This window comes from Coenobita brevimanus, chromosome 90 (genome assembly GCF_032717465.1).
Source record: "Coenobita brevimanus isolate Jiangsu-jjx chromosome 90, ASM3271746v2, whole genome shotgun sequence".
Lineage (NCBI taxonomy): Eukaryota > Metazoa > Arthropoda > Malacostraca > Decapoda > Coenobitidae > Coenobita > Coenobita brevimanus.
Window position 1 is genome coordinate 27,216,800 of NC_137043.1, and position 11,598 is coordinate 27,228,397.

General features: G+C 39.9%; 1 protein-coding gene across 1 annotated transcript in view; it reads left to right on the forward strand.

Annotated features, from left to right (window-relative positions):
* ema (C-type lectin domain containing ema) overlaps nt 1-3,778 on the forward strand; it is a 230,934-nt gene extending 227,156 nt beyond the window's left edge. Inside the window, 1 exon segment of the mRNA XM_080281656.1 lies at nt 3,254-3,778. Coding sequence (XP_080137782.1) covers nt 3,254-3,778 — 525 coding nt within the window.
* Nucleotides 3,779-11,598: the final 7,820 nt, after the last annotated feature.

The following is an 11,598-nucleotide window of genomic DNA, read 5'->3' on the forward strand; positions in this document are numbered from 1 at the left end:
GCAGAGCAGTGCCGAAGGATTAATTGACAGTTGTCCAAACTTGCCAATCTTTTTTTTTTTTTTTTTTTCCAGGGTGAATTGGGACAACAATTTCATTTGTGATTTTCACAAGGAAAAACCTACTTGTCATGCATTATATACTACTATATTTTATAGGTTGCTGTATTTATGATGGTTTTTGGTGTCAACAAGTAGATATTTCTCATTTTCAGGTTGCATGCATGCCCTAAAGAAAAATACTGTGATGTGGATTATGGCAAAAAAGCATATATTGGTGCAGTGTTAAAAGTAGGGAAAAAGAGTTGTGCAATGAAATTTTTGGAAAGGAGTGGAACTGAGAAATGCAACTGGCCAGTTTGTGATGATGTACTATATGCTGATGATGATTTTCGGCAGTATATCATTGGTGGACCTGTCTTATTAGAAGGAACTGTACCTTTTATGATGCAAGAGGTGGACAAAGCCTTTAATGATTATAAAAAGCTTATTTCTCAGTGAATTTTTTTCAGCATAAATAGCTACAGGCAACTTAGAGGAACTCTTAATTACAGAATATGTATAGTGCACTGTGTCCTTAAGTGCAAGGCATGGGAGGGGAGCTAGGTTTATGCCACCCCTCACCCCCCACCTCCGCGAATTATATTTCTGGCTTTGCCCTTGTTTCAGTGAACCAACAACCTTCCTTCCCTGCTGTTCCCTTTCAAGCACTTCATTCCCAAAACTTCTTTCCTTACTGATCACACCACCCAAGTACTTTAATGCACTCACATTCTCCACTGGGTGGTAACCATATAACCAAACCATACATGCTCCCTACGTGTCAACAAGTGGGTTGGTGGAGGGTTAGTGCCCCTCCCTGTAAAACAAATAACTCAGAGTCAAGTGGCCACCCCTTACGGAATTATTGCATCTGGCAATAGATAGATAGACATTCTCCATATCCTCACCATCCAACCTAACTGTGCATTCTATGATGTCATTCCTCTCATACACCATAACTTTACTCTTGTTTACATTTACTTTCAGATTCCTCTACATACACAGTGTCCTAAATTCATTCATCAAACCTTGCAACTCCCATTCATCTTCACTTAGCAATACTGTATCATCAGCAAACAGCAACACCGGAATCTTCCACACCTCACCCTCATTCATTATAGCCACCCCCACATCCACTGTCCTATCTTGCACCTCCTTTACAACCCCATCCATGAAACATATTAAACAGCCGGAGACATCATACATCCCTGTTTCAGTCCCACGTTTAGATCAAAGAACTCACTCAGCTCACCATCCACTTGCACTGTAGCCCTAGCACCCTCGTACATACTCTTCACAGCACTCAATGATTTCTCATCCACTGCATATATTCTTCATACCTTCCACATACCTTGCCTGTCTACTCTGTCATATGCTTTCTTCAAGTCCCTGAAGGCAGTATACACTTTCTTTCCCTTCTCTGGATACTTCTCTACTAAACATCTTAGAACAAATATCTGATCTACACACCCCTTTTTCCCTTCCCAAATCCCCCTTGTTCTTCTCCATCTAGCTCCTCTGTTATATGCCTAACCCTATCAATAAGTATTCTACCATATATTTTTCCATTCACACTAAGAAGGCAAATACCCTTATGGTTACCACTTACTGTACTTCTCTCTCCCCTTTTCCATTGTATAAAGGAACAGTTGTACCTGTTTTCCAGTCCTCTGGAACCCTTCCCTCTTCGCAAGCTAATCTACACAACATCCATATCCACTCCACAACAATCTCACGCCCATACTTCAGCATTTCACCACACATGCCATCAATTCCTGGGGCCTTTCCCATCTTAATCTTCTTCATTTTTTCGACTACTTCTGCCTTACTGATCTCTTCCTCCCTCCTCTCATCTCTTCTCCCATCCATTCCCCAACCACATATACTCACACTGCTTTCACTTTCTACATTCAGCAAATCCTCAAAGTGGTCCTTCCATCTCCTTATTTTCTGTCTCTTCTCCACCAACAATCTATTTTTCCCATCTTTCACACCCCTACTATTTCCCCAGTCACACTGTCTTACTGTCTTTACCTCCTTCCAAAATAATTTCTTACTCTTCCTCCATTTCACACTCAGATTCTTCCCAAACTCTTCATCCACTCTCTTCATACTGTCCTTCACCAATCTCTTCACCTCCCTTCTCGTGCTCACATATACCTCTCTCTTCTCTCTCTCATCTTCTCCCATTCCTATACTTGCTAGCCAGTCACTATATGCCTTCTTCTTTTGTTCCACAGCTCGTTTCACCTCATCATCAGGTATGAGTTTGAGCAGATGGAAAGGGTGGAAGAAGTATGCAAGATATCCATGGAAGAGATAGGCGCAGCATGCGAGGTGGTTTGTGGAAATAGGAGGAGATGCAGGGGTGTGCAAGGGACAGTCAGTTTCAAAAGTCATAAAGTTGTTGGGTTTCTAGCTTCCCAATCTAATTCCAGCAACAAAGTAATATGGCCACTGTTAACAGTGTGTAAAACAACTGTAAAACTTGAACTTGAGAAGAAAGCAGTTCTTAATAAATGCTGTAATGATTAGCAGTAACTGTGAAATCAGCCCCTAACACTATAAGACCAAGTTAGTATGCAGGTTTCAGTACATGTGTGAATGTACATTGATTTCTGAATCTTAACTTTTCAACAGTCTTAGCATCATGCTGTATATTGATCTTGCTAAAAATAACATCTGTGTATTTTACTTTTTTATATATAAGTAATTCTACAGTAGCTAAAAGGGATTTATGATTAATGTTTTATCTAGTGATTGATTAATGTTTTTAAAAACAGTGTGATCCAGACAGTATGTTAACTTTCTAGGCAGTGAAATAGACAACCAACAGATAATTATTATAGTACTGTAGTACAGCCATGTGCCATGATTCTCAGGGACTGTGTAAGAAACATTCAGAATTCATATAGTACTCTATTATAAATGTTGTATATTTTTACTAAGAATTATGTAAATATTGACCAATTTGCTTCTCTCTGAAATCCTTACTGATGACAGTAGTTATAAAAATGGTCACCAGTGGCATACCCAGATTTATAATATAGAAACAGGTATTGCCACATATTAGTTGCTTGCTGTAATGCATCTTACCAGTTCCTACACTTCAGTACTATTCAGAAATATACAAGACTAACAGTGGCTCATAATGTCTAGAAATGAAGTTTAAAATGTTTTTGCTAGTATCTGATAATTATGTTTGTTGATGTAGGTGAGCCTGGGGAGTAATGATGGCAGCAGCAGCACTACTTCCACCCAGAGTGATGGGGGAGGAGAGAGACCTGACTTACTCTCACCTTCAGACACCCCTGGTGAATCCAGCAATGAGGGGGTGTGGCCACGTGCATCACTCATATGTCACCCAGATCTATCTCCTGGACCCACAAGACTCCTTCCACCTCTCTCACAAGTTCCTCCACTTCCTCAGAATCCTTTACGCCTTGTTGCTCAGACAGAAATCTTCCCCAAGGAAAACGAAGTGTGGAAGGATGCTGAAGGTAGTACCACATCTGTTCTTGAGTCCCCTCAGCCCCAGGGAGACGAAACAGAGACATCTTTCACTGCTCAGCCCCCAGTCCGAACACCTTCAGAATATGATGTGTTTGAACCTCAAGCCAATGGCAGTGTAGAGCAAGGAGAGATGAGAATGCAAGATAGTCCACGTGGCAGCCTGGGTTCAGCAGACTTTAGCCCGATACGAAAAGGGTGTGTCAAGGGAAATGTAAAAACTGTGTGAGGGTGGTGCTGAGCAAATTAACGGTTTTATTTTCATTGTGTGACAACATAGTTATCTTTCCATACTATTTTTTTGCACATGCATATGTTATTAATATGATGGCTGTGTGTGTTTTCTGTGGTCAATGATACCAGTATTACCACTGGGCAGTGATAATATAGGTGCTGGTACTTTCTACAGGCAGATATATGTGCCACTATTTTCACCGAGCATTTTTTTTTTTTTTTTTCCACAACATGACTTTGACACATACCGTAAAACACCGTAACTTCGGACAGGGCCCAAACTTCGGACATTTTGCCAAAAAGTGTAATATTTCAAGTTTATTGGAAGAGAGTGCGATATTTGCAAAAAATAATGATATGGGTAGGTAGGGTAATCTTTAAAGATTATTATGTATAAGTCCTATTAAACTAGCTTGTATATGTGTGGGTGAAAAAAATTTATGAATCAAATGAAAAAAAAAATCTACAATTTCTAACCCTGCAAAACTTTGTTCACACAGAACAAACAGTTTCAATTGTAAGAACATGATTAGTACGATTATATGTGGAAAAGTGTTGTAAGTACTGGGCAGTAAACTAGTTTAAAATATATACATGCACAATCTTGCTATGACTGTTTTAATGAATATCTCTGTATTTTTCAGACAAAATTCCTAAATCCGGACAGACAAATTACTGGAAAAATACAGACTGTAGGTGTTTGTGTGCATGTATCTGTGTTTGTGTGTGTGTGTGTGTGTGTGTGTGTGTGTGTTTTACAAGCACAGGCCTATTGGGAAAGTGTGTGTGTGTGTGTGTGTGTGTGTGTGTGTGTGTGTGTGCGTGTGTGTGTGTGTGTGTGTGTTTTACGAGCACAGGCCTATTGGGAAAGTGTGTGTGTGTGTGTGTGTGTTTTACAAGCACAGGCCTATTGGGAAAGTGTGTGTGTGTGTGTGTGTGTGTTTTACAAGCACAGGCCTCTTAGGGGAGTGTGTGTGTGTGTGTGTGTGTGTGTGTGTGTGTGTGTGTGTGTGTGTGTGTGTGTGTGTAATTCACCGGGTCGGTCAGGATCACTTGATGGTCATGATCGTCAGCTTTTACCCTCCCAGAAGGGAGCTGAGAGCTCATATAGTCCGATCTAAGGGCAAGGCTGTGACCTTCACACACGCACACACCCGTCCCCTTGCTCCAGGGGGACAGTAACCACCCACTTCGTCAGTGAAACTTTTCGCAACCTGAGCGAGGCGCGAACTCCCGTCCACCAGTTGGCAAGCGGGAACGTTACCACTGCACCAGCGAGCGGTGTGTATGTATGTATGTCTGTATATATGTGTGCGTGTATAAGACCAAAGTGTGTAGCTTGTTCATACATTCCATGGTGCCTTCATAACATGAGCCTGTGTGTGCGTGTGTCCGGTGATTTGTGTGCGTGTTAGTGGGTGTGTGGGTGTCATTAGAACCAGTAAGAAATGTTTAACATTATATTATGTTATTTCAGTATGCATTGGTTGGGTCTGTGAGGCAGCTACTTGATAATTAAGTGAAGTTTTGTTTAGGAAAAAGAGATCGGTTCCCCTTACAGTTTGGAATATATGCAATGCATTTTTATAAAATTTTTTTGTCTGAAAAAGTTTCTGAAGAGTTCTTAGTTATATTTATGGCCAGAATACCTCACTACAATGTGATATGATGCACCTTAATGTGATCTCAAATTATGAGCTCAAAAAAGAAGATATTTTTGGATATTTCTCTTTATATTTGTATAACTTGGGCCATGAGTGCACAGTATTTTTTTTTACATTTTTTAAAAACTTCTAAAGTGTCCGAAGTTTGGCCAGTGTATCCAGAGACAGGTGCTAGTAACCATTTTCAGGCTTAAAGGGCAAATACCTGGATGTCTGAAGTTTGGAAGAGCTGTCCGAAGTTAGGAAATATGTTTCTAACTTCGGACACTTGAAAAAAAAAAAAAAAAAAAAAAACGAGTTTAGCGAGTTTAGCATGACTATTTTTTTTTTTTTATTATATGGATTCAGTAGGTACTGTCCTTGGCTACCACATGACACCAACAGGGATAAAATTGCACCATTTTACACAGAGATATTCATTAAAACACATGAAAAGTGTCCGAAGTTACGGTGTTTTACGGTACCATACTAAATGCATAAATATAATTTAGGGACATTGGGATAATAGCTGTTTTTCAGTATGAAGCAGCTTTGTATTTGTTATGAAAACTTAATGTCAGTTAACAGTTCTTGACCTTTTCAGCATGCCTCCCTTCAGGTGCATGAACTAGTTTGTCTGTAGCAGAGAATAAAATAATTAAGACATTATTTAACTGAATATGTGAGTGTGGATTGTTTCTAATCCCATCAAGTCTTTTTAAGTGATTTTTTAGGTAAAAAACATAAAGATACCAATACATCTACAGTGTCATCAGCCTTCACTGGATATTGAACAGCAAATACCAGTACTTCTGTCACTGCCTGGTGGAAATACTTACTGTTTATGGTAGTAAGAAAGTTGGATATTTAAAATATTTCAGCTTTCTGACCGTAGCCATCAGAAAGTGTAGGCAGTCTGATGCGGTAACAGTTCACATATCCATCTGCTAATTATAGACCTCATTTTCCTTTTTCTTTTTTTAAGATCATACTGTGTTGTTAGTGGCTCATCTAGCTTAGCCCTAGGTCACTGCACTCTTGATGAGGTAAAGGACAGGATGAAAGGTTGAACAGAAAGATGATGATAGTCTAATTTATTATTTTTTTATTTGATTGCATAATTTACACAATAGCTCTTATTCCTTGAGACAAATATGCTTCTGCAGCATATCTAAGTTTGTGTTCAAATATCACAGCTGGATTGGTGAGGTTGCAGTTGCTTTCATGTTCTGTGCTGACTGTGTCTTGTTGAAATTATGATTGCTTTATTCAGATCAAAGTGAGATTTTTGTGTGTGTGTACAAATGTAGTATGTCTTATGTTAATGGCATGATGAAATTTATGCAGAATTTGTACATAGTTACATACCTGTACTGTATATGGAAATAAATGAAGAGATAGATACATAGATTAGGTAATATAAAGATGTATTTTTGGTGCATCATAATGTTGCATACTACTGCCAAGAACTGTGAAAATGCCTAGCTTTGACTTTTGTTAGGATAGAATATCAGTTTCTATCAGTTTCTTGTCAAGCTATTGTAGGCTCACAAAACTTCAGATTTGATTCAAATTCTGTATAAAATGAGGGGGAAATGTGTGTACCTAACGAATTAAGCCAATTCTCAGATTCTTTCTGATTGAAATATACTACATCCTCTGTGTCCATGAGTTCGAGACCTGTGACCCATGTTTTTACACATGCTACAACTGCTGAGTAATTCAGACTTCCTGATGAAAATCCTAAAGTCACAAGTTCAACCTTTGAAAAGATTTGGTAAGTGCCCCAGACTTTGAAGCTGTGATTCATAACTTTTATGTAAAGGCTGCTGTGGCCCAGAAGTGCTATTTTGTCATTCTTCTGTTTATTTCAGGAAAAATTATGAGATAAAATGATAGTAATAATACCATTTGTGGAAAAAAAAAAAAATGCTTGTGAAACTGCAGCCTTCTGCATCGTACCAGCTTCAGACTTCATGGTGAATGTTGCAGGTCGTCTGACTGTACCTTTTTTTTGGGGGGAGGGGGGGGATGAAATTATGAAAAGAAATAAGGAATTAAATTATTCATCATCCATCCATCCATCATCCAATCCTACATTGCCCCATGAGGAGCGTAGGAGCCCGGGGCTAGGCAGTTTGTCCTGACATTTAAGATGAGAGTGGCCAGCCTCACTTATCCCTGAGTGGCATTACATGAGCAATCAACCCCAACCATTCCTTGGATATAAACCTTCACCGGCCCAATCCAATTGGAGTGAAATAATTACCCACTAAACCACCAGGCGCCAAAATATGGTTATATGGTCACCACCCAGCGTAGTAAATGGTTTTCTGGTGTTCAAGAAACCATTTGGCTCACTCAGTGTAGAGTCGCCCACAGGCAGAAGGAAGAGGAAAGAATGAAGAAAAGAAGGACAGAAGAGGGAGTGTGAAGTCACCTGTAGGCAGAAGGACAAGGAAAGAATGAAATCATCCACAGTGCAAATTAAGTGAATACTTCCTGTGTATGTGTCCTTAAACCATGTAAGTTTTTTCTTTAATATTTGTTAGCTATTTTGTTACTATTTTGGGAAGTGATATTAAGAATAAGAATGCTTACAATCCCATGGTACTCCTCCAGTCACCATAAGTGAGTAAAGAAATGTGTGTGTTGCAAAACCTCATAAGTGTTCCAAATTGTTCATATTTATCATTATTAGTACTTTTTTGTATCAAACAATATTGAGAAAGCATTTCAGATGTGTTAGAGGTTGGGAATGGGTCATGGAGTGAAAGTCTTGGAGTCTTATCAGGATACCCCATATTTCTCCTTAAAATATTAACTCCATTCACTGCAGTTTTGGTTTCACACCGTCTCCTGCTCACCATACCCTCATGGACACTGGGACTCATGTTCTGTATATATAGTGTTTAATGGTTACCATATTTATATATTTTTTTTTTTTTATCCTCTTCTCAGTGCCACTTTGTAGACTCAATAATTCTTCACAGTACAGTACAATTCTGAAAGAGATGATCTTTCAATTAGTTGTTATCCACATAATCTTAGAAATTACAACATATGACACATTGTTACCCATTGTACATCACCTTTATTAACATCACCACAGCTGTCATCATTTTGTTTCGTTTATAAAGGCTCCAGCATGCTTGCATGCATAGGCCTTGGTCACCTAATGGTGGCAGTCCATGTTGCTCGATCTCCAGCAGCCTCCCTGTTCAGTCCATTAGCCCTGAGGTCACACTCAGTGACCTTGTCCCAGGTCATTTTTTATCTGCCTCTTGCAACCTTACCCCTAACATTAACAATTTCACTTTCAGCACCCATTTGTCATCTCCCATCCTCTCCTTATGCCCAAACCATCTCAGTCTACCTCTCCTTCTCACAACACCAATACATACCAGTCCCACCCTACCTCTTCACTCTTCCATCTTAAACCTAACCCTCTTTAGTCTCACATTCAAGGATGCGCTGCACATCTGGTTAATCATTGTCATTTCTGTACATTTGAGCCTGTGAATATTCTCTTCCATTACTGCCCAGGTTGCACTATCATACAGCATTACACTCCTAACACATGCTGCATACATTATCTATCTATCTATAGCCCGATGCTCTAATCTTAAAAAGGGTGGTCACAGACAGAACGCCTCCAAGTCGCTCTGTCACCCACCATTTGACTGCCCTCCCCCAACTCACTCCCCCCTCCCTCATATACATTTGTTAATATCCTTTCTTTAGCACAAGCTCCATTCCTTCCTTGTAAAAAATTATTGTTTAAACAACTCCCCCTTCCCCTTCCTACCTGAAAAAATACACAAAATGCCTTGAAAATGTCCCCTTCTACCACAAATTATAGTACAGAAGCTTGTTCTCCAATGCATTGCCAACACAAGTCACTCGAAGCCTCAAAGCAGTATCTGATAAGAAAACATTTCCATGAATATTGCACATCCCACAGAAACTGTCCATCCCAGAGAGAAGAATTCACCTTGCCAGACTGATCTGCAGCCACCATCCTCCTCCACTATCAGTACCATTAAACAATTCAACTCACACATCTCATTGTGCCCTGATTGTAATGTCTCCCATCTAACCACAACACATTTATCTCATGTACTTCATTCCTGCAACACACCCTCTAAATACCTGTGACAACAACCAGCTGAGTGGCTAAATTTTGCAGCCCACTAGATTCAGGACAAGAAACCAGCAATAACAAAATGCATCCTCAAAACAAGAAGTAGCACTTAGAGTGCAACACACACACCCTGCAGTTAGTTTCAGGCTGTGCCTTTGACCGTACCATGTGCCCATGACCTTTGGCCAGTTGCTCTCAATATCTGTAAACTTCATCATTACCTGACCCTCACCCTATCCGCCGTTTGGTGCAAATCGGATCAAATGTGTTGTAAGTTGATCTAACCCTAAGACCTTGTCCAGTGACCTACCATTCTGACAATAGAATACTGTAGTTTCATCCTTCCACCAGGTTTGATCATATCGTCAAAACTGTTTAAGTTAAGGGTCAAACCTTTGACCTTGACCTGTGACATTTACAGTACGTCCCCCTAGTACGCGCCTATATGGGTGGCAGAGGACGTCGTGTACTAGGAAGTCACATACTGTGAATACATAAACTTATGGGAAGAATTACAAATGGGCAGCACCCTCCTTCATGGGCAACCCTTGAGACGCCTTGCAGGCCTAAGTATTGTACTATACAGGGGAACTATCTAAGACTTATTACCTAAGATAAAGTAAACCAACAAGATTATGGCTTTACTAGGTAAATCAACAAGGATATGGCTTAACAAAACCAACAAGAATATGGCTGCTCACCTTTACCAAAGGGGACAACAGGCGTGATGGAGGTAAGAAGAGGGTCCGAGGCAGCATGAGGCACGTAGCGTGCATCTCCTGCATCACCCACCGCACCACCTGACACACCACCTTCCTCACCACTTTCATCACCAGCACTTTCGACACTTTCACTACCTAATGCACACTCTTCATTCATAAACTCTTCAAAGTCTGTTTCCGACACCTCAGACATCGAATCAGCCTTTTGATCCTCCTCAGATTATGGCTCTTCTGATGTTGAAAGGAGTGATTCCTCACTTTGTTCAAGCCGAAGGAAACGGGTGATGAGTGTTTGCTTCCATCTGTTTACTTCCTGGTTGTGCTTGTTGTTGTAGTAGCGGAAGGTTCTGTCCAGTGAAGACATCAGCTCCTCCACTTGCAGCTGAGAGAGTTTGATGTCCTTGAATTTATCAAGGGCACACAGTACCCTGCTGATCTCCATCATGGTCAAATCTTCACTATTCATCACTGGTGTTGCTGCCTTTTCTGCTGCTATCTCTTGCTCAAGGTGGGCGGAGCGTTGGCAACCATTATCGCTTCTTGTGGGGGCGATGTCGCTTACTCGGGGTAACCCCGGATTTGGGCCACTCTTTGCTGCCCGTCTTGTTTACAAGGAGTTCAATTCGTGTACTTTTTATTTAAAAAAAAAAAAAAAAAAAAAAAAAAAAAAAAAAAGGTCCTTTCATACAAGAGGGATCGCATACTTGGAACTCGCGTACTGTGGGGATGTACTGTGTTTCTGACTAATTACTTTAAATATTGAATTAGATAATCAATTCCTGCCCCAAAGCCCTCCACCAAGCTCATTAAAACTGAAATAAAACGGAGAGAGTTGCCTGTGCCTCTGTCCTCTGGCCTATGACCTTTTTGACCAAAAATTACTTTTTTTTTTTTTTTTTTTTTTTTTTTTTTTTTTTATAACAAAGACAAACGGAACAAAATGCAACTCCCTTGCACTTCAGTGTGTGGATGTAAAGATTAAATAGTACCTGAACCTCTGACTTGTGTCCCTTGATCATTGAACTTTGCACTGTATCTCCCTACCCCATGTAAGCAAGGAAAGCTGAATCAGGGTAATGAATTTATTTTTGTTGTAATGCAAGAAAGAAAAACCAAAGGCTCAGAGTCGCAAAAGTTGTCATTTCCAAAGTACTGTGTATCATATGTTTTAACAAGGACTTTTTACTTTTATGATTTATGTTTTGATTAATGAAGCAAAGTGCTGGAGGACATAACCTTTCATAGCCAAAAATTTTAGGATAAGTAATGGAAGTTGGGAAGCTTGGCCACTGAACTAACCTATTCA